General features: G+C 42.5%; 1 protein-coding gene across 1 annotated transcript; it reads left to right on the forward strand.

The window, feature by feature from the left end:
- The first annotated feature begins 12,708 nt into the window (after nucleotides 1-12,708).
- LOC101838788 (proline-rich protein 23A3-like) lies at nucleotides 12,709-14,824 on the forward strand. Its single transcript, XM_005080751.3, has one exon. It carries the CDS (start codon nucleotides 12,709-12,711, stop codon nucleotides 13,513-13,515), a length of 807 nt encoding a protein of 268 aa, XP_005080808.2. The 3' UTR covers nucleotides 13,516-14,824.
- The last annotated feature ends 9,857 nt before the right edge of the window (nucleotides 14,825-24,681 follow it).

Raw genomic sequence — 24,681 nt, forward strand, 5'->3', positions numbered from 1 at the left:
CCCTGAAAAAAATCTAAACTCCTTTGTAACAGACTGAACATAATCTAGTTCCTGCCCATTCCTATAGATGCTCATCTTGCATCTGTTTTTCATGTCTTACACAAGTCACCTCTCAGTTCCACTACACAGCAATCTCTTTGTACCATTCCTATGTGAGGAAGCCTAATGAAATCCTATTCATATTCCTCCTGTTAGTTGGGAGATCAGCCCCAATCACTCATTTTAAAGAACAGTTCCGCACCAATTTCATCCAGTTCTTACTAAAATCTGTAATGACGCTATGTCTGTTTATTGGTTCTTGACCGAGCCTTTTTCCAAATGTCCCCCATCTGTAAGCCAACATTAATGACAGTACCTTGTACCCAAGGAGTACAAGACTAAGGCAGAATACAGCTAAAGTTTCCTGTTCTCTAATGGGAAAGTTAGTGATTAATAAGAATACAGTCTTGTAGCCAAAGGTATATACACTCCTAGAATATGGGTAGAATAGCTACCCCAGGAGAATGGCATAACAATTAAAAGCACCTCCCCCTGCACACAGTAGATGCTCTTAATTCCTTTCTTAAATTCCCCCACCTCCCAAGGAGAATAACCAGGGATATGGGTCGTCTGATTCCTCTCCCTGCCTCCTCCATGTCTACCCTGGGTGGGAAACAGCTTCAAGCTGCAGATGCTATGACAGCACTGCTTAAATTGAATTACTCTGAAATAGGAGAAGCCTTCAGCTCTCCCAGGGAGTTCAGAAGTGTTCGCCCCGAGAGTAACTGCACACTGCACAGGAAAAGGCATTTGAGTTGATAAGAAGTTGTTCAGATCACCATCTAAGGCAGCTTGAGCCTTTGAAATAAACTCATTCCTTATTAGCACACACTTGGGATTCCCAGGATTGAATATTATTTCGATTACACAAACCCATTTTTACGATTTTTTTCATGCTATCGGGATCCTATGTAATTTCATCTCCTCACAACGTTACTCTCTTTCACATACCCGGAGTCAATAGTCCTGATGAGAAAGGGGAAGGAGAAGAGAACATGAGCAAGAGGCATTGCTCCAACCAGGGCTGGAGCAGGGCACTAGCTCATCAGCCAAGTCCATGTCACTGAAGCTGTGGCCAGGAAACAGCCACTGAGAAATGAGCATTGGAACTAAATAGTGAAATTTTCCTTTTGGCATACTAGCTCCAGCTGCAATGAGAAGATAGGGGATGGGAAGTAACTTAAAAACTGTTCACTCAATTTTAACATGAGACCAAAAAAAAAAAAGGTGATGAATAGGTGACTGAAATACAGCAAAATTGGAATCTTTGTGCCTCAGATGTGAATACTGAAAAAGTGAACACACAAACCATAGAACAAATGGAAGGAAATATTTATGAACCCTATATCTGCTGGAAGACTTGTATCAAGGATACAAAAAGAGCTCTTTCACCTAAACAATAAAAAGGTAACCTGGTTAAAATTAAGCAAAAGTTTTGTTTTGGTTTTAGTTTTTAGGTTGTTTGAGACAGGGTCTCACTATGGTGTTCTGGCTGTCCTGGAAATCTCTATGTAGACCAGGCTGGCCTAGAATTCACAGAAATCCACCTGTCTTTGCCTCCCAAGCCCTGGGATTAAAGGCATGTGTCACCATGTCTAGCTTAAAGCAAAGATTTTGAAGAGACATATTTCTAAGTAAAATATAAATGATGGCAGGTATATGAAAAGATGCTCAACATCATTCCCCAATAGGGAAATGCTTAATGGAGTCTAATGGTAGAAGCCCAAGCAGAAGAATTGTAAATTCAAAGTCTGCCTGGGCTACAGAGGGAATTCAAAGCCAACTCGGGGAAACTAAAATATGATCCTAATGTCAATCTGTAAGACATCACATACATACATACATACATACATACATACATACATACATATAAATGAGGAGTGAATTTTATAATATATATCAAAGAAGTTTTTATGGAAAATAAAAAGCATTCACCCAGTAAATTATCTAAGCATCAAACCAGGCAGTGAAAAGTCAGCAAAAGCAAGATTAGCCGTGTTGTCAGAGAACTGACGTTCTAGTGAAATATGGAGAGTCTTGGTGAGTTAACAGAATCAAAGAGAAGTAAGTTAGACTCAACAGATGCACTCCAGTAACAATCTGCATGGCCCCAGACCAATGGGGAGGAAAAATGGTGTGTGAGGTCACTCCTCTGGGAACCCCACATCAACCCTGGCAGACACTGTTCCTCACTTTTAAAACACTGGAAATTTTACATTAAAATTTTGTGATGCAAAGAAAATTTAGAAACTCCTAAAAGATTAAAGGACATTTGGTTTGAAAGAGAAAAATCACAGCTAAACTTGAAGGGAAAGGACCCAGTACATATAAGAAGGCCAGATCCCAATGCTCCTCAGAACTCAGAGGTTGTGGATTCCAGGGGAAAAAAAAGCATTGGGAAAGAATTTTCCAGGGTCTCTCTCGTTTCTTCAAGGCACTGACAACTCTTGATCCAGAGGTCACCCTTTTGAGGGTGTTTGAATAGAGGTCAGGGGTGTGAACCAGAAAGAGAGTCTCTCCAGGAACAAAAAGCAAAGTTAGCTGCTATCCAATAAACAAAAGCAGCCTCACTCTCAGGGAAACATGCTGGGCTCACAGGCTGTCATAAATGAAGGGCTTCTTAAGCACCCAGTCCCTCAACTTTAACAATTCACCACATGCAAAGCTCCTAGCTGAGCCGGCTCTTTGTCACCCTGTGTGACTTGCTAAGCTGACGAAAACCAAGCAGCACAGCAACTTAGAAACAGAAGGGTTTGTCCAACTCACATCCTGAAGATGGAGTTGATCACAACGGGGAAAGCACTAGTGGCAGGCACGTGAGGCAGCTGGTCCCACCGCATTCACAACTAGAAAGCCAATGGAAACGAAGGCTGCTACTCAGCTTACATTCTCCTTTATGTCAGTCCATGGCCCTAGAGTGCCCATGTAATGCTGCCCACATTTAAGCTATTTAGTCCTACCTAAGTAAGCCCAATCTAGAAACTGCCTTGCAGAAATATCCAGAGGTCTGTCTCCTGGATGATTCTATATCAGTAGTGACTATTACAAGAATGAAACCAACAAATCTTCAGCCAAAGAGAAAAACTTGACAACATCTCACAGCAATTAAGTAATAAGATAGACCAGAAATAGACAATTCTACAAAGGTGGTATTCCATGGGATGGTATATCTAAAATGTGGCTATTTAGAACTAAATTTAAAATAATTATGATTAAGTAAAATGTAAGCTTTTCCCTAAATTACAACAGATACAGTTTTAAATGCTTAATAAGTCATTATATGATTAGTTACTACCTCAGCAGACAGGGCAGATAAAGCACTTTTTTATCATCTGCAAACCCTGTTTGGACACTATTGACAGGGTTTAAATACCACAACCAACAAACTGAATCTAACTGTAAAACAGAAAAATGACACTCAACAAACAAGAAAACACGATTACATCAAACACACATGAAACCTTACAAAACATTGACTGCTGGGGCACACACACACACACACACACACACACACACATCTTATGGGCTATGGTCAGTAGCCATATATAGAATTAAAAACAAAATGTGTACATATGTGTATACACACACATATAAGTACCTATATATAAAGAAACTCTAGTTCTGTCCTATTTCTTAAATAAGAGGGGAAATCCAAGAACTTATCAACTAAGATGAGGTTACAATTCCAATATTTATAGGATGCAGCTAGAAAGGAGCTCAAAATATTTTCACCCTTAAATGCTTTGCTGAGAAGGAATTAAGGGGGACTAGAATTAAGGTGGTTTGTGGAGATCAATAATCACCAAAAATATGGGGGGAACTTCATTTTTATAAAATTTTTATGAGACAGGGTTTCTCTGTATTGTTTTCGAGGCTGTCGGTCCAGCCCAGCCTCGAACTCACAGAGATCCGCCTGCCTCTGCCTCCCGAGTGCTGGGATTAAAGGCATGCGCCACCATGGCCCGGCCATTTTTATAAAACTTAATGAACAAACTCTCCCAAACATTCAAAGACAAGGTAAGTACTGGGTTGTAAAGAACTGTTCCTAAGCATAGAGAAAAATCAAATCACTATAACCCAACTCACAAAACTGTGACAGAGCTGAGAACACACACACACACACACCAACAACATGTATGAATCCAAATAAAAAGATCCTAAAAAAATAAATGCTAAAAGCATGTGATCCATTTCAATATCCTCCCAACTTTTTTTAATCTCTTGAAAAACTACCAACTGAAGAAAAATAGCTTCAAGTTGATAATTAGCAAAAAGCTGCTACAGAACTCAAATAGGGGAGAAACTATGGAGGCCATTTTAGTCAAAATTCAGCCAGGGGTCATCTCCAGAACCACTGTAACACGCGTGCTGGAGAGGGTCCCAGGGCGGCACTGGAGGTGCCAGGTGCACGGGAAGAAGAGACATGCCCTCACGTGCTGGGGAAAACGAGACTCCAGCAAATGAATACAAGAGACTAAAAAGATGCTGGGCATGGGCTCACTGAGAACATCAGATGCATGGAACACAGAGTAAGAGAAGGAGACAGCTGTGTGGAAAGCACAAGGAAAGGATCAAAAGTAAATACAAGAACGAATCTAAGAAATCCCCAAAACCTATGTGGAGAAAATTTTAATATTCTACATAAAAAAACCTGAAAAGTCAGATGTAATGTTCCTGGATTTAAAAGGTGCAAAATATGAAGATACCAAGTACTAGGCCTGGAGAGACGGCTCTGTATTTAAGAGCACTGGCTGTTCTTCTAGAGAACTCAGTTTCAATTCCCAGCATCCACATGGTGGCTCACAAACATGTGTAACTCCAATTCCTGAAGGCAAGATGCTCCCTTCTGGTCTCTGCAGGCAGCATGTGGTATACCAATACACATGCAAGTAAAACATTCACAAAACTTGGAACAATTAAAAACAACAATGCCACTGGGCAGTGGTGGTGCACACCTTTAATCCCAGCACTCGGGAGGCAGAGGCAGGCAGATCTCTGAGTTCGAGACCAGCATGCTCTGAAAGAGCTAGTTCCAGGACATCCTCCAAAGCCACAGAGAAACCCTGCCTTGAAAAAACAAAGAACAAAAAAACAATGCCAGCCCAGACATGGTGGCACACACCTTTAATCCCAACACTCAGGAGGCAGAGGCGAGCAGATCTCTATGAATTTGAGCCCAGCCTAGTGTACACAGTGAGTTCCAGGACAGCCCAGACTACAAAGTGAGACCCTGAATTAAAACAAAAAGAGAACTCTAAAGACAACCCTGATGTAAAGTACACATCCACTAATGGAGACCTTGACTAAATTATGAGAAGGAAATAAATATCCTTAATTTGCACTAGAAAATTCTATCAAAGAAAGTGATACCACTTTTGCACAACAAAATACCATAGTCTAAGGAGAAAAGCAACATCTTTGAGACAAGATTAGCAAGGAGTACATCCCATAATAAATGAGAATGTCTGCCACTCATGAGCAAAGGCCACATAGTAGGAGACAACACAAAGGTGGCAAGGAGCATATCACTTATGAAACACAAAGACATACCCAATAAGTAGACACAAGTCCCCACCCCTAACCTAGACACTATCTCCAACTAATAAATAACCACTCAAAAAGGAAAACTCAGGTGTCTTTTTTTTCCCAACAGAGTCTCATTGGGTATACAAGTGTACATAGGAGCAGGCCCCATGCCCAGTAGTAGACGGCCAACACAAAATGGACTCACTGATTTTTTTTTTAAGTTGGTTTTTTTTTTGTCTCACATTTTTTTTTTGGTTCTGGCTTTTGTTGTTGTTTTTATACAAGTCTTTGGTTTATAGATCATGATTTTCTATCTTTCTTTCATGTGGGGGCATGGCAGGTGGTTCAAGACAGGGTTTCTCTGTAGCTTTGGAGCCTGGCCTGGAACTCACTCTGTAGACCAGACTGGCCTTGAACTCACAGAGATCTGCCTGCCTCTGACTCCCGAGTACTGGGATTAAAGGCGTGCACCGCCATCTCCACTTTTTTTTGAAGATTTTTTTTATTATTATGTATACAGTGTTCTGCCTGCATGTATGCTGCAGGCCAGAAGAAGGCAGCAGATCTCATTAAAGGTGGTTGTAAGTCACCATGTGGTTGCTGGGAAGTGAACTCAGGACCTCCGGAAGAGCCGTGCTCCTAACCACTGGTCCATCTCTCCAGCCTATATTACAGCCTTCTATTTAGTCTGTATGGGTTTTCTGTGTGTGTCAATGTGTATCTTGGCATCTGTATGTGTTTCTTGTGCTTTTTATTTGACTTTTTTATCTGTTTGGTTTGTCTTATTTTTATTTTATATTATTGTTGTTTTAGATGCATGCTAGTTTTCTAATGAGAGAGAGAAATGAAAGGTGTGGATTTGAGTGGGTAGGAAGTGGGGAGGATATGGGAAGACTTGGGGGAGGGAAACGATAATCAGAATATATTGTATGAAAAACATCTATTTTCAATTTTTAAAATGATAACAAAACATGCCAAATAAATAAAATTTGTGGTGGGCTGAAACAGGGCTTCTCTACTATGTAGCTCTGGTTGTCCTAGAGTTCTTTATGTAGATCAAGCTAGCCTCAAATTCCCAGAGATCAGCCTGTCTCTGCCTCCCAAGTGCTGGGATTAAAGGCGTGCACCACCACCACTCTTGGCTTCCAATAAAATTTGTGAAAATTCTAATTAAAGGAGCAAGGAACTTAAAGTGGCAGTGTATACAGTATATGGTTTCTTCTGCCATGCAAAAAATGATATCACTTTGTTGATAAAAGTTTTCCTGTGCCAAACAAGTTGGCACAGGAAATATTTCTTTCTAATAATTTAGTCAAATTCTCCACTAATAAAAGAGTATACTGCATGAAGATTGCTGTACATTTCTAAATGGGTAGCCAGATGTCTCTACAATGATTCTGAACAAATGCCTAATAAAATATCAACATGTTCAGTCTCACTGGGTGTCAGTGAGGAGGCCTAGGTAATCTATTGAGCCTTGGGCAGTAGATCAGTACTCATCCCGAGTATACACATGGACTTTGGACTCCCATCCAACAATGTGAGATGGACTCTCATCCTGAACTCTTGGGGGAGGGTCTAGGCCCTGCCCTGTATGAAATGACCGACTATGGACACCCCCATGGAGGGCCTCACCCTCCCTGGGGAAATGAGGGGATAATGGGGTTGCAGGGAGGGCACGGGAGGAGGGGAGGGAAAGGGAGAGGGACCTGGAACTGACTTGTGAAGCAACCTTGTTTCTTATCTAAATTTAAACTGAAAAATAAATTTAAAAAAAATTCTAACTAAAACAGCAGGGAACCAATCCCAGTGCTGAAGAGCAGACAAGAGTCACTGGGAGTTCAAGGCTGGCCTGGACTACATAGCAAGCCCTGCTTTAGGGGAAGGGGGGCAGTGGTAGCACACACCTTTAATCCCAGCACTTGGGAAGGAGAGGCAGGTGGGTCTCAGTGAGTGAGAAGCCAGCCTGATCTGTCTACAAGGTGAGTTCCAGGACAACCGGAACTGTTACACAGAGAAACCCTGTCACAAGAGAGAGAGAGAGACAGAGAGAGGAAACAAAAGCAAGAACACGGCAGATCTCAATTACACTAGAGAAGTGTGAGACAAAGATGGAAACATGACGGAGCAAGAGGACAAGTAATGCAGACATCTCAATGCTGAAATGAAGCAAGACATGGAGGAGAGTTGGTGAAGAGATGCCAGAAGAGATGCCGGAAGAGATGCCGGAAGAGAAAATGTGAACTGGACACTTTATTATGGCCAAACTGGATAGTAGAAAAGAGTAGGCAGATGGTTTTTGAAAACCTGGCAAAGGGCCTAGAAGATATACATGGGAATGTGAAAAAAAGGAAATAAAATGAAAATGTTTAACTAACAAACATACTCTAGACACAGAAGACAAAGTAGAGAAACAATGCCTAAAACTGCTGTGAAGGGAACAAAATAACTGCCTTTTAAATTTGCCCTACATTTCAACATCTACATTGAGACCACTTTCCTTAGGTAAAGGAAAGTTCGGCTTCACAGACTGACAATGAGCCAGAGAAAACTGAGACAAAACGCAATCAAGGCTGAGTTATTTCCTAGCAAAACTCTGGGCTTCAAGATTAAAGAAAACAGTTCTCGGGGCTGTGAGGCAAAAGACCAAGCGGTTCGCAGAGTGGAAACGAGCGAGCCAGCCAGAGATTTGACTTCGACACCCAGAACTGAGACCCAGTCAGCACTGCAAAACTTTCAAAGGGACACAGAAGCAAGTCTCAAAATTTTCTCAGGTCTCCTGCTGTCAACTGAAAAGGCGACAAAGAATTTTAAACACACAAGAATAAAATTAGTAAAAATAAATAGATAAACATTTTAGAAATAGAATAAAATTAATGTTTGAGGACTGAACATGGAAACAGCCAGAATTTGAAACTGAAAACACAGGAAGAAAAGGAGGGGGGGATTAGGGAAAGGAAGGAAGAGGAAGGAAGCAGGGAGGAAGGAGAGGGCAAGAGGGAAGGAAACTGTCGAAACATGTACAAGATATAGTATGAGAGAGACTATAAAACTCCAATTGTTTTGTTTTTGTTTTGTTTTGAGACAGCCTCGCTAAACAGGCCCAGCTGTCCTTCAAACTCTCCACCCTCCTGCCTCTGCTTTTGTGCTACTGGGATTATCAGCAGTTGCTGCTATGCCCAGCAATGAAACTCTGATAAAAGAAAAAAAAATCATCTAAGGACTTTGTAAAAATCTGCCATTTCTTTTCATCCCTAGGCTTTAAGGCAAATCACTACTTGAATGCCAGTTTGACATCCTTAAGATAGAACAGGATTAATGATCTTGTGATCACATAGGCCACCATCATAACTAATCCCTAAACAGCATCAGCAATACAAACGCATTCACCCTTGAGTGATGTTGGCAGAAAATAAAGGTGGCCTACTGTAATATACTACAACTATCAGGATTATTGTAAGGCCAGTAAAGAGTTGAACTGCCTTCAGCATTCTGTTGGAGGCAAAGAAGTTAATATACAAGTGATTTTTGAAGTTGCTTTTCTTATACAAAACAATAGAAATCTAGATGTCAACTCTGCATGCTGAAATGGCCTCTGAAATAAAATGGGAGAGATCATGTACTTTGACAGTAACAATACAAAATGGCAGTGAACTCTGACACGGCATAAAAATGCTCACAAAACATCACCATTCCAGAGAGAAAACCATTATAAACACACAGAAAAGGAGCTCACAGCCCCATCTCTAACTCAGGAGTTAGGTGAAGCTAACCAGAGGCTACAAACTTACATTTTGGCTTAGTTTTGGAATGCAATTGTTACTCATGTAAATAAAAATAAATAGTAATTTTAAAGCCATTTAATTATGTATTAAGGTAGGAGAGTATATGGGCAGGTATGGTGGCATATGTCTATAATCCAAGCTCTTGGGAGGTAGAAACAAAACCAAGAGTTAAGATCAGACTGACTACATGAGATTGTCTCAAAAACAAAACTAAAATTAGGAATAAAGGAGTGTTCAATGTCAAGAACACCAACTAAGTCCCAAGTCTTTGGTGGCTTAAGGCCTGTTTATCCATGTCCTCATTGTATCCATGTCCTGTATCCAAGTCCCCTTGGTTCCTTCCCTCAGCTGGGCCCACCTGTGTGTACCTAATTACCTGTCATTTTGCCAGTTTAATCCACACAGAACTCTAAGCAGGCCACACTAAGTTGCTGTATCATATTGACTGATACCAATGAGCACACCTAACATTCCACCCTACTATCTTGGGCATTTTGTTTTTGAAACTGGGACCTCACTATGTACTCCTTGAACTTAGAAATTTACCTGTCTCTGTCTCCCAAGTGAGGAGATTAAAGGCCTTGCCACTATGTCCAGCCTCTTTGGGCACTTTAGAGGGGAGGATAAAATCAGGTAAGATGAAGAGTATCTGATTGAAAGCCACACACAAGCATGTAGATACTGCACCTTGAAAACTCCTAGTAGCCTGCTTCCTATTGGTTCAAACACCCCTTTAGCATACAATGATCTTCTTACTGTCCTCTAAGCATTTGTTGTATGACGTGGAGGAACAAGGCTGGCTAGCATGGGTGAGAAACCCAATTATAAACCTTGCAACAAATAGCTAATATTTAATATTGCTATATTCCAGAAACTTGGCGCACACTACCCTGCAACCACCCTGTACCGCAGGATCGCATTTCCTGCATTTACGTGTGAGAAAATGGAGTCCTAGAGGAGGTGAAATGACTTGCCCAGTGTTATCCAATTAGGAGCTGGCAGAGGAGGGGAAACCAAGATTCATGCTAACTCATTTCTGTCCCAATCAGAAGATCACATTCTAGATTTTTCTCCAAGATAAGCTGGTGAGATCAAGCAAACAACTGATATAGGTGCCATCAACTCAGCCTTGAGACCCTCACTGTGTGCTGCCTGACTCTGTGCTAATCCCTCTGTCCTTAAACATGATGCTTACTGCCCTCTATCTCCAGTAGAACCCAATTCAGGGACATTCTGCTTCTTGGAATCATGGAACAGTCAAGGGCACATAGACAGACCTCTCCAGTGCCCAAAACCAATCTTCAACCCATCCCCACCTGGAAGTCAGAGTGCAACTTCCAGAAGCACTCATTCTCATGCCAGGGAAGGAGGAAACTCTGGGACTCCTGGTTCCTACCTCGGCCTTTGAAATCCTCCAGGAACTGGACTGGCCACCAAGGATTGTCTTGCCCCAGGCTGCTATTCCTTGGGAAAATTTTCAACCTTGCAGGCAGAAACACCGGAAATCCAGCAGGAAGGTAATATCCAGACTGAAGGCCAGCATGCCCTGAATGGCTCAGCACACAGGCCAGACTTTTACATTCCCCCGTCTCCCCCCCCCCCCAGCACTAATATCAAAGGGTCTCACAAGAGGATTCCAGTAGCACCACCGGCTTGCCATGGGCTTAAATGTCCATCTTAAAGGGCATGACTTACGTGGAGAATGGTGTCACAAAAATTATGATCCCATCTCTGAGGCAGAAACAGGAGGCCATTAACCACTTTAAATTCACCTTTAAAAAGAAAGAAAAAGAAAGGATTCAAACAGGATGGAATTTTATATAGCCCCTAAGAATATAAGGGAGTCAGAAACAGCTGACCTGGGCAAGTGCAAGCTCACAGACCCCAGTCTAACAGCTGGGGAACCAACATAGGACAGAATCAGAACCCCTGAATGTGGGTGTGAGCTGAGGGGCCAGGGCTGTCTGTGGGGCCTCTAGCAGTGAACCCCGTATTTATCCCTGGTGCACAAATGGGCTTTAGGAGCCCATTCCCTATAAAGGGTTACTCTCTCAGCCTAGATACACGAGGAGGGCCTAGGTTATGCCCAAAATGATGTGACAGACTTTGATGATCCCCCACCAGAGATCTCACTCTCCCTGGGGAGTAGATAGAGGGTAGGATGGGGGGAGGTTGGTAGAGGGATTGAGACAATGGGAGGGAGAGGGAACTGGGATCCGTATGTAAAATAAGATTGTTTTTAATTTAAATAAAAATGTAAGGGAGTATAAATAATATGTGCATGATTTGATTTTAAATGAAAAAGATACTCTATTATAATAATTACCTCCAGGGTGACAACTCACATGACTAAAAAACAGGCATGAGAGGAACTATTTTGTTGTCGTCGATTGGCATTTTTAAAAAAATCGGTGCTTTGGCATTTAAAAAAAAATCAGTGTTTTGGCATCTAAAAAAAAAATCGGTGTTTTCCATTTCATTTCACTCTGTTATCATTCCGCCATCTTGATACACCAAACAGGCCTTGAAGCTGTAGCTTAGACCAATGCGCCACAGCCAGATCAACTTCCACGAGACTTGAAATGCCGGAACTAGTTCAGCTAGATCCTGGATCTGAGAAAAGTTAACGCTGGCATGATTTTTCAATACCTAAACAAACGGGACTGAAAACAGATATACAATACACCTCAGAATTGTGATTTAGATCATATTAAGTAACCTCGTGTTTCAGCTGACAGCATAATATTTGCAAGATTTGCTCACATAATAAAGATAGCAACTTTAATCACAGGACATGCTAACTTTACATTCTCTTCCACCATCCCTGGAGGACGATTGAGTGGTCATTTAAAAATCAGACAGAGTTTCAAGGAAACACACAATCCCACCGACATTACAGGTGGAACACGCTGTGTTGAGATCAACGCTGAAATCCAGGACTTCATGTCCTCATAACATTTCACTCGCGAGACTTCAGCAGGAATGGTTTACTGGTATAATCTGACCAAAGCATACAATGCCCACAATCCAAAGCGAAGTGAAGGGCCTACAAACCAAATGGCTGCTCCCACAGTGCAACTACCGCTTTTCCACACGGACCTACAAACTACAGACAAGGCTATTGGTCAGATCGACACTCCTAGGCGGGGCCTGGAAGGGGCGGAGCCTAGTATGACATTTCCCGATTCGACTTGCTTTCCCGCCCATCCCATGAAATATAATTGACATCCAGGGTGTATTCAGCCAGACTTAAGGAAAGCGCGAGACTCCAGAGTCCCGGACTGCAGTCGCTCCGCCTGCTCCAACGCATCTGTTCGCTCACCATCCCGCACCTCGCCAATCCCGCAGCTTCCTCAACATGCTGCACATGCGACCTCGCAGCCCCAGCGCCGACCCCGCGCCCTGCTGGGCACCACAGCCTCAAGGACCCAGCCCTGCTAAGCGCCGCCGCCTCCACGAGCCCGCCCGCCATGAGCCCCCGGCGTCTCCCGACCTGGAAGCGCCCACCCAGGCCACCAGCGAAGAGCTCACCTCGGTGTTGGTCCTGGCCCATGGCTGTGCCATGCAACTGCAGCTGGACGGAGTCGACCTACTGCTGGAGCCCGAGCCCACCTCGGTAATGCAAGTGGAGCTCCCTGGACACACCTTAATCCTGGTGCCCGAGGGCCTCCAGTCTTTCGCCCATCTTGGACAGCCTGGGTTCTTGTCCACCAGCCCACAGGAAGGCGCTCTCCTGCACTTGCCCCAGGACCACCTCGTCGTCCTCCAGCAGGGATCCCTCTGTGAAGACATCCTAGACAACTCCTATCAAGAGGTCGCCTGCGATGAGGAGGACGACTCTGGCTTCCTGTCACCCTGGATTGACGCTCCAGCTGGCCAGGCCTCTGAGCTCCTTTCCTGCCACATCAGGATGCCCACTCCTTGGCCTCAGGACTACATCCTCGAACCACAGCTTCAGGTACCCTCCCCTACTGCAGAGCCATGGTCTCCGAGGTCCTTCTGGGACTTGGACAGCTACCTGCAGGGACCTTTCCCCACCTCGCCACTGCAGCCTCTGCCCCCATCTCCTCCAAGTCCCCAGGAGCAGCGCCCTCCACGCCCTCCATGCTCTCCAAGCTCTCCACACGCCCCATGCAAGGCCCGGAGGCGACTGTTCTATGAATGAACTACCTGCACAAATCCTGATGCCGCTCAAGGAAAAGGCTCCCCAAAGCCACTATGTGTGTCTTTGCGCAGCCTACAAGGTTAGAAAGGCACTCTCGTTCTTGAAATGGGCAGAATGTAGAATATTGGATCGGTGATTGACTAGAAAGCCTGAAAGATCATTGCCACCAGATCACGTGCTGTTTGAAAATCGCCCACTTAAGGTCTTTGAATTGACTTCTTCTGCCCTTTTCTATACAGAAGTCACCCTTGGGTACTTTCATCCTGGAAATCCTGGTTTTGTAGCAAATCCCAGTTTTATTCCAGCACTACTGTTTTTTTTGTTTGTTTGTTTGTTTTTTGTTTTTTTGAGACAGGGTTTCTCTGTGGCTTTGGAAGCTGTCCTGGAACTCACTTGGTAGTCCAGGCTGGTATCGAACTCACAGAGATCCGCCTGCCTCTCCCTCCGAGTGCTGAGATTAAAGGCGTGCACCACCAATGCCCTGCCCAGCACTACTCCTTAAAGGAACAGGCTACCATTCACCCTTACCCCCAGCTTAATTACTTGAATTAGCTAGTAATTGGGAGTGAAATTCTTTTCTCTTATGAGCTTTAGCACTAATCTCTCCTACTCTGTGCCCCCTTTTTTGTTTGTTTGTTTGTTTTTAAACCATAGACCGTTTCGTTATGCAGTCTATTCTTTGTTTGGGAGGATAGCAAATGGTTGCACCTCACCGATGCTGTTCCTATTGAAACAAACTTAGCAAGGAAAGCAATGATCACGTTCTTTTTTGAATAATTAAGTCGTTTACATGGGTGGAGTTTTTGTTTGTGTGTGGGTTGTTTGGGGCTTGTTTTGATTTAACTTTGGGAGGTGTTGGCTTTTCTTTTTCTTTCCATGAGAGCCAAATCTGTTGATATCATTTTGTGTATTTTTAATATACTTCTCATGTCCTTGAGGTCATCGAATGTTACAATAATTAAGTTATAAGACTATATTGCTAGAATAATTACAAGATCCCAAATTTAAGTTGTTCTTTATTACTAGTGTATAGATGTAATCATTACAGTTATTTGATATCCAACAAAATTTATTAATTTCTTTGGTAACTTTATGTACTTTCATTTGAATGGTTGATAAAAATAGTGTCTCTAATGAGAAAATTGGGATCTTTCATACATCTAATATATCTCATTTGTCCTTAACCATTTTTATTGGATATTTATGTTCAATTGAAGTATATTTAGTAGGGTTATTCCTATCATATGTCATATGGTACTTAAGTTTTATAGAATATTATCTTTCCTGTAAATAGTTGTTAGATAGTCTTTGTCTTGCTGAAGATGTTGCTTTATAATGTTTCTGATCATTTAAAAGAATGTTGTGTTTTTTTCTTTTGGTTTTGGCTAAGTACAAAGACTTTGTAAAAATGTTGGATTTAATAATTGAATTAAATTATATTTTAAAAACTTGAGTATTAGAGTACTTTCATATATGAACTGTGTTGAATCCTGAGTTTGGCACACACACAGCAACACGGTGAGAGGAAAAATGGGACTAGGGATGGGGCTAAAGGGATTGCAAAACTCAGACTCTCCTTTAGAGACTTGAGAGAGCTGGTTAGAGGAAGAAATGATTGAGAGTTGCCTTAGGTGTCAGTGTTAACATTTTAAGAATTTTTTGCTTTCTGCATGGTATTCCACGCTGTCTTTTTCATCAGTCCATGTGGTGGCTTGGCAGTGACAGAACTCACAACAAAGTGAGGGTCTGTGCATCTCTGCTCTTCCACAGGATTTCCTTGCAATTGGAATTATATTCTGAGATGTTTTTGCTTGGGAGGCTAGAGCGTGGTTGGTTGGTTGGTTGGTTGGTTGGTTGGTTGGTTGGTTGGTTGGTTGGTTGGGTTTGTTAAGACAGAGTTTCTCTACATAGTCCTGGCTGGCTCTGAAATTCACCATTTAGATAGATCAGGCAAGCCTTAAACCCACAGAGATCCGCCTCCCTCTGCCTTCCAAATGCTGGGATTAAAGGCATGTGCCACCAAGTCTGACTTGATTATCTATTTCTGTTCATGTGTTTGCTATTTGGTTTTTATTTACATCACTCCTAACTCTTTCTCTCTCTCTCTCTCTCTCTCTCTCTCTCTCTCTCTCTCTCTCTCTCTCTCTCTCTCTCTCATTCTCACAGACACACACACACACACACACACACACACACACACACACACACACACGGTATGTATATCTGTGTACCACGTGAATGCCTGAAGGCCTGTATAAGCCAGAAGAGAGAATCACATGTTCACATGTGCTGGAATAGGAGCTACAAATAGTTTGAGCTGTGATCTGAGTGCTGGGAATAAAACTAGGGTCCTCTAGAAGAGCAGCCAGTGTTCTTAACCACTGAACTATCTCCAGCACTGATTCATATTTTACAACGAAATAAATCAATACTGAAAAATCAGATGTCAACATACAGCTGTTTTAGGAATAGCAATAATTATATTTTAGATTTTCCAAGTGTGTTGCCAGTTTCTTTACTCTTTTGTTTTGTTTTTGTTTTTTTTAAGAGTCAGGGTTTCTCTGTATTGTTTTCGAGGCTGTCAGTCCAGCCCAGCCTTGAACTCACAGCGATCCGACTGATTCTGCCTCCCGAGTGCTGGGACTAAAGGCGTGTGCCACCACCGCCCGGCTTCTTTCCTCATTTTCTATTCTTGCCTTCTCCTCACTCGATCCTCATGTCTTCTTCTTAGAGTTTTTAAAAAACACATTCATGTGTTTGCTTTTTGTGTGTGTGCCCTGGCACCCATGTAGAGGTCAGATACAATTAGCAGGAGTCAGTTCTCTCCATCTAGCCTGTGGGTTCCAGGACTTGAGCTTGGGTTGCCAGGTTTGACTACAAATAACTTTACCCTCTGAGCCATCCCACTGGGTCCTCATTTGTCTTCTGTCTATGCTACAATTTTTGCTTTTATATACATAGTGTTTCCCTGTGTAGCCCAGGCTTGCCTCAAACTTGAAATTCTTCTGCTGCAGTGTCAAAAGTGCTAGGATGATTGGTGTAGGTCACCACCTCTGAGCACCCTACAAAACAATCTTAGGAATTCTCTCTTCCATGGCCTGTGTGGTGAGTCTTAGTTGATATCTGGAAATGTTTCAATGACACCCACAGATCTGTGCTATTTTACTGGGTTTGGAATTCTAAAGCCAGATCTGTATTCTCTGTTACTTTAAGACACTATTCTTTCCTGCTGTTCACTGATGCAAATAAGTTTCCTGAGTAAATAGGGGGAGGGGGATTAGAAGGGAGGGAATGGGGGAGGGACATGAGGGATGGGAATGGTCATGTGGAGGGAGGGATTGAGAGGGAGAGCAATGAAGGAGATATCTTGGTAGAAGGGGCCATTATGTAGGGTTAGGGAGAAACCTGGTGCCAGGGAAACTCCCAGTACTCTTGACCCCAACTAAGACTCTAAAATAGTGAAGAAGGTGCCTAACTGGCCTTCTGTAATCAGATTGCTGACTACCCTAATTGTCATCATAGAACCTTCATCCAGTAACTGATAGTAGCAGAAGCAGAGATCTACAGCCAAGCACTGGGCCAAGATCCGGGTGTCCAGTCAAGAGAGGGATTATATGAGCAAGGGGGGGGTCAAGATTATGATGGGAAAAACCACAGAGACAGCTGACCGGAGCTCTTGGGAGCTCACAGACTCTAGATAGGACCCACCTAAACCCTCTTCATGTGGGAGATGTCTAGTTTGATCTGTTTATGGGGCCCCTAGCAGTGGAACCAACTGGGGTTTTGAACCCATTCCCTGTGGTAGGATGCCTTGCTCAGCCTCGATGCAGTGGGGAGGGAGGAGCAAGTTCTGAGCCTGCCTCAATTTGATATGCCAGACTTTGTTAACTCCCCATAGGAGACCTTACCCTTTCTGAGAAGTGTATGTGGAGGCAGAGAAGAGGTGTGGGAGGGAACTGGAGAATAGGAGGGAGGGGAAACTGTGGTGGTTATGTAAAATAAAACACTAACCAGCACAACAGCTAAGTTAACTTAGCTCATCTCCAGGTATTATTCTCAGGTTCCATAGGCAGTCTGCTCCTATGATTAATCAAGATCACAGGACCAGTCATGTTCTCCAAACCAATACAGGATACCCAGTTCGAGGGCACCCAGTGAGTTGGTTCAAGACCTTTGTTCTAGTTGCCTCCCAGGCCAGCTCTGCCATCTACCCTGCCAAATTCCTGTATGTAGATCTCCATATTAGAGTCTTCACAAACTGAAGACAGCTATTGCCAAGGAAAGGCCACATGACATTTCCAAGGCAGATCTTTGGTTAGCCCAGCAGGACAAAAGGATGTGACAGAATAAATTACAAACAATGGTAGATCATATATGACAGTACAGCTCAGACCCACAACCTCTGCAGCAGCAATTCCAGAAGCTGAAACATTGCCTCCATGGTAACTGATGTCAAATTGATCATAACTTGATCAATAGCTACAGATTTTCTAATATTCTCTCTCAACCAGAAAAGGCCATTCCTAAGAAGGACACGAACTATACCAATCACATAGGATGTTTTACTATGTCATGATACCAGTTTTCCCAGTGTACTTGCTGTCTTCTCTGTTTTTACTGTATATTTTGCTCATTTCCTTTCCCATCAAATGCAAGTGATGGGCTGCAGACTGCCTTGCACTGCCTCTGCTCTTTTTCATTGGTGGACTTTCATTTTTTTTTCGATTTTCTAATGATCCACATAATCCAATGTGGACTACCAGTAGGTGGTCTGAACTCTTTTGAGGTCTTTGTTTATTTATTCTAGGTTTTAATACCAAATTTTACTATCAGCTTAATCTGTTTGCCATCCTTGATGGAATTCTTTCTTTTCCTCCTTTGCTCCCTCTTATGTTTCATTTCGTTGTACTGTCTAAAAGAGTGTCCAAAGGAGGAAAATCACGGGTTTTTGAACCGGAAGACCCTGTATGTCCCCTGTCTGAGCTGGCCTCATGGTTTGATGATTCTTCACCAGCCGGTCATTCACGTGGATCACCAAGGAGTCACCAGTAAAACCATAGGAGTTTTCTGTTTCCATTTCCATTTTCTATGTTCAGTGTTTGGTTTCTGATCCACTGAGTGTCCGTTCTAGTACGCTAAAGGCAAAGTGTAATATCAGAGGTCACTGCCTCTCCTGGGCCATTTTACTGCCATTGTCAGCTATTGTGTCAACAACCTCTCCTCTTTTAGGAACAGTGACTGCTGCCCATGGGTCTTCTCACTGCAGTCTTGATCTTGGGTCTTTCTTTCTGAATGACACAGTAACACTGAGGATAAATATGGGCTCTCGGGGTTTATGACACAGAGAATTTAACTTGGATAACCATCAAAGAGTACTTAGGGAAGAAAGTGGGAAAGATTTCTCAAGTTCAATGGTGTCCATTTTGGACTGGGTACTCATAGGCCTCCAAAACCTTCTGAATCAAAAATATCTCCATTAAAAGAGTTTGGGGCAAAGACAATAACAAACTTGTCTGGATTCTTTAATAAGGTTTCCATCCTTGTCATCTCTCTTCCTCCAGATCTACCTCCCCTATCACACTGACGGTCTCTCTCATTCAGCATCTCCAGCAACTCTCCCTTTTCTTTGCCCTGACTTCCTACCATTTATCAACAGCTCTCCCAGGGACATTTAATGTCTGTCTGCTTCTGAAGACTCCCTGACCCCATGAGCCAGATAGGAAACTGTGGAGTTTACTCTTTGGACTTGAACTAAATTAAAAACTAAATTCTCCTAAGAACAGACAATATTCATAGGAGGGTTTTCTTAGTCCAGGGTGGTCTTGTACTTGACATGCCTAATTAATCACTAATGCATTTCCTGCCTCTAATTCCTAAGTGCAGAGACTACAAGCATGCACTACTACATCACTGGAAGAGTTTACGTTTCTTTTTCATTTTGTTTTGTTTTGTTTTTTTGAGACAGGGTTTCCCTGTGTAGCTTTGGAGCCTGTCCTGGAACTCGTTCTTGTAGACCAGGCCAGCCTCGAACTCACAGATATCCGCCTGCCTCTGCCTCCCAACTGCTGGGGTTAAAGGCGTGTGCCACCCTGCCCACTCATGAGATTTTTAAAAGAGAAAAGCCGAGCTGGGTGTTGGTGGCACACACCTTTAATCTCAGCACTCAGGAGGCAGAGGCAGGTGAATCTCTGTGAGTTTGAGACCAATCTGCTCCACAGAGTGAGTTCCAGGACAGCCTCCAAAGCAATACAGAGAAACCCTGTCTCAGACAGAGAGAGAGAGAGAGAGAGAGAGAGAGAGAGAGAGAGAGAGAGAGAGAGAGAGAGAGAGAGAGAGAGAGAGAAAGTCCACTTTACATATGGACTTGTATGGTTAAGTGTACACCAGGCTGGCCACAGTAGTCCACACCTGTAATTCTAGATCTCTGATGGCTGAGAGAAGAATGACTACATGTCTGAGGAAAGCCTGGGTCATAGAGAGAGACACTACCAAAGAAAAATGTCTTTCAAAATTCCCCGCTGAACTATGAAAATGATGTCCTACTATGTTCAGAGAATGAGAAACTGGTAGAGAGGGTCTCCTTTACTTATTCCCAGCCTCAAGAATAGACAAGAAAGTTTCAAAAGATGTTACAATTCTGTCAAACCACAGTTTCATTGCTGTTATTTTAACTATTTACAAAGTGACAGGTTTCCATATGATATTTTCATGGATAATTGTGATTGATGCTATCCCATTGCCTCCTCTCCCCCATCTCTCTGTTCCCCATCTTGCTGTAAATGCTCCCAAGTACCCTCAGGGTTTCCCCTCGGATTTTGGTATCAACATGTGTTGTTACTCTCTTTTAAAGTCTGTTTCTTCTTCCATGGGTCCCTTTCTTATTCTCTGACCTCCACACATCTTACTTCCACTTAAATACATGTTTTTTCCCGAGACAGGGTTTCTCTGTGTAGTTTTGGAGCCTATCCTGGCACTCTCTGTAGACCAGGTAGGCCTTGAACTCACAGATATCTTCCTGCCTCTGCCTCCCGAGTACTGGGATTAAAGATGTGAGCCACCAATGCCCAGCCACTTAAATACATATGTAAAAATTACAAACTAAGATCTCCATATGAGAAAAAAACATGTTCCTGTACATAAACCTAGGTTATCTCACTTAATATGTATATTTTGTCAGTTTTGTAAATTTTCTTCACAATTCATAACTTCGTTTTTCTTTATGGCTGAAAAAAATTCTCCCATGTGTAGGTACCACATACTCACCATCCATTCATCACTTAATGGATATTGTAATGGCTATTCTCAATTGTCAACTTGATGAGACCTAGAGTCACCTGAGAAATGCACCTCTGAGCAGACCTGTGAGAGACTACCTTATCACATTCACTGAAATGAGAAGACATGCCCATTGTAGATGGCGCCATTTCCTAGGCAGAAATCCTAAACTACATAGAAAGGAGAACGTGAACTGAGCACTAGCATCCATTGCTCTCTCCTTTCTGTGTGGTGATATCTTGCTTGTACAAATAAAGCTTGTCTGAAGACCAGAGGGTGAAGCTAGTCGCTAGCTAACGATAGAGGTCTGGAGGTCTGTACATGCAAGGTATCAGCACATTTCTGACTGAATGCAGTGCGATCAGCAGCTTCAAGCACCAGCTGCCTCACCATTCCCACCATGACATAATGTAGCCTTGATCTGTGACAAGCTGAAGCTGCTTTTGCTAGGGTATTTCATCACAGCCACAGAAAAGTCAAGACAACCCAGTTGATCTCATTTCCTTGCTTTTGGGGATAGATCTGCAGTAAACATGAGTAAGCAAGTATCTTAAAACATAGCCTATTACTTAGAAAATGGCCTACATTGGGACAGAAAATACTTCCCTCTTTGTAGCATAAAAACCACCCACAAAACAGTCGGGACTCCTTGCTAAAGATAATTGAAAGTAGCTAGATATGGCAGACAATGAGTGCCATTTTTTTTCTAAGATGGAGATGCCTTTTTCTGAATTAAGTCCTCACTCAGTTAACTGAGATTCTTTCCACAAGAAACCAAGTAGTCAAATGGATTCACGTGATTGCAACAACCACTCATGGTCTTGACCTCACAGGTAAAAAGGGGAGTGAGGACCCAATGATATCATTTTTAATGAAGAGTAACAGGAAAAACCCAGCCTTTCATGGAGTGTGAAAGACTTATGGTGGAGCTTTGATATTTAAGAGACTGAGTTGAAAACTTAGGAGAGAGTGCTCTGAGAATAGGATGTTTGAAATTGTGACTAAGCAAGAATTTCAAGTTGGGGTAATGACAGCGTCAACAGCCAATGAAGTAGAATGGAGCATAAAATTGATTAGAGGAGCCAAGTCCTGTGATACCAGCTGCAAGGGAGACCAAGGCCAAAGAATCACAAGTGCAAGGCCAACCTGTTCTATAAAGAAATGTCAAAGCCAGTCTGGTAATTTACCTGGACCTTGTCTCAAAATAAAAAGCTTTGAAAGGAGAACTGAGATGATACAGCAGTGAAATGGAAATATGGACAGATAGCAAGGATGACAACTGGCAAAAAAATATTTTGAAAAGAGGAAGGAGGGATCGAAGGGGCTGGAGATGTGGTTCAATGGTAGACCAGTTGCCTAGGATGTAAAAGGCTGTGGGTTTGATCCATAGTACTGAATGAAAGAAGGAAGAGGGAAGAAGAGGAAGAGGACAGGGAGGAGAAAGATAGAAATAGAAGGTGGGGGAGACATTGCATGTTAATTCAAAAGGCACACAACATACCAGTGAACATTGCACAGGAGTTTATCAGACCTATGATGTGTCATTGTTTAAATTAAAATACATGTCTGCATCATATTCCCACAGCAACTAAACCATTCAGAGCTCTATGTGTTTTGAGGATTGAAATGCATATATATATATATATATATATATGTATATATATATATATAAGCACTTCAGTTGGGATGGAGATATACTTCAGCTGGAGAACACTCACCTTGGCTGCAATAAACCCTGTGTTCAACACCCAGCACAAAAGGAAACTGGATAGGGCAGTATACCCCAGTGATCCTCATAACTCTGGAGGTAGAGGCAGGAGTATCAGAGGTTCCAGGTCGTCTTCCTCCACATACCAAGTCTGATAACGGTGAGATTATCTCAAAAGAAAATTTAATTAGTTAAAATTTAAATATAAGGCAGAACATATACATAGATTATTAAATTGTGTTGTTGTTTCCATTTTTAATGTTCTCAGTGATATTTTCTTCTTTCTTCATTGTGTTTTGAGAAAAGGTATTTCTATGTAGTCCTAGATCTAGTGGAACTCACTAAGTAGGCCAGGCCTGTCTCAACACACAATAATCTTGCCTCTGCCTTCCAAGTGCTGGAATTATGAGGAGTGCCACCACTGAGAGTCCTCTCTCCCTCCCTCCCTCCCTCCCTCCCTCCCTCCCTCCCTCCCTCCCTCCCTCTCTCTCTCTCTCTCTCTCTCTCTCTCATTGTTTGTTGAAACATGTTTCTCTGTATATCCCTGACTGTCCTGCAACTCTCTATGTAGTTGCCAGGCCAACCTGAACCTCACAGAAATCCTCTTGCCTCTGCCTCCTTACTGCTGGGATTAAAAGCATGAGCCACATCACATACCTTTAATCCCAGCACTCGTGAGGCAGAAGCAGGCAGATCTCTGAGTTCAAGTCCAGTCTGGTCTACAGAGTGAGTCCAGGGACAGTCAGCAAACCCGGACTCAAAAAACAAAGCAAAACAAACAAACAAAAAAAGCATGAGCCACAACTGCAAGGCTTTTCTTAAATTTATTTTTAGAATTTATTTATTTCTCCAGCCTTCAGTTTCTCTTCTTTTTAAATGGGGCTTCATTCAACTGACATTGACCAGTAACTCACAAGGCAGGTTGGAATTCCTGTTTCTACTTCTCCCCAGTAAGGAGTATAAATGAGCATTACGACACTGGGCCTCTCTTGAAAAATTTTATTACAGCACTTAATCTTCAGGAATCTCCACCTGAATGTTTCACTTTAGTAATTTAAAAGCGCTTTTCACAGAGCTGGAAAAAGACCCATACATTTCGCTAACCATGGGGTAGGAGATACATTCCAACTAATGTTGAGAATGTTTGCACCAAGCCCTGGTTTCAATCCATAGCTAGCTATAAATCGGGTCTGGTGGTACACTTATGGAATTGAAGCACTCAGAAAACTATGTCTTCATCATTTATTCATTTTAGTTGTTTCTTTTGAAAGGATGTATTTATTTTTTATTTTATGTGTATGGATGTTTCCCTGCATGTTTGTCTGTACACCAAGGACTTGATTGCTGCCACTGGAGGCCAGACAAGGGCATTAGATTCCCAGGAAATAGAATTACAGAAGACTGTGAGTTGCTAGGATCTGCCAGATCCTCTGTAAGATCAGCATATGCTCTTAACCACTGAGACATCTTTTCAGCCCATCGAAGTTTCTAAAAATGGTGACCCAGGCTGGTGTTGAACTTGAGAGTCATTTCCTTTACCTTTTTATAATGCTGGGATCACATACTCATACTATGAAGCACAGTACACACACGCACAGTGAAATTTTTTCCAAAATATGAAAACAAATAATTTGATTAACACTTAAGTTAAGAGAACTGAATGATTGGAGACTGGATGGAGCACTGTTTTAGGTGATTTTTTTTTCTCTTTTATCCATTTATTTATTTATTTACTTTGGAGAGAGAAGAGAGAAAAAGGTCTCTCTTTGTAGTTTCGATTGTATTGAAGCCAGGTAGACTACTGTGGCCAAATTTTGCTAGATATTTTGGATTCTCAAAAACCGAATTTTAAAGATCAGCATTCTTACAATCCTATTCCTGGTCTGTCATAAAAAAAGAAAATTGGCGGGGGGGGGGGGGTGGCCCACGCCCTTAATCCCAGCACTCCAGGAGCAGAAGCACCCAGATCTCTTTGAACCTGGTCTACAGAGTTAGATCCAGGCCAGGATCCAAAAGGTACCCTGAGAAACCCTATTTTGAAAAGGCAAAACCAAAGAGCAAAAAACTAAAACAAAACAAATCCACGAAAGTTTTTCTTACTCCTCTAGGCCAAAAAGTATTTCTCAAGTACAGCCTGGGCTATTGGAAATCCAAGCCCAACCCTCCAGGGAATATGGAGCCTT

This window comes from Mesocricetus auratus, unplaced genomic scaffold (assembly GCF_017639785.1).
Source record: "Mesocricetus auratus isolate SY011 unplaced genomic scaffold, BCM_Maur_2.0 Super-Scaffold_100691, whole genome shotgun sequence".
In the NCBI taxonomy this organism is placed as follows: Eukaryota; Metazoa; Chordata; class Mammalia; order Rodentia; family Cricetidae; genus Mesocricetus; species Mesocricetus auratus.

Excerpts from the sequence above, each read along its gene's own strand:
- LOC101838788 (XM_005080751.3), top strand. The coding sequence starts at position 12,709 with ATGCTGCACATGCGACCTCGCAGCCCCAGCGCCGACCCCGCGCCCTGC.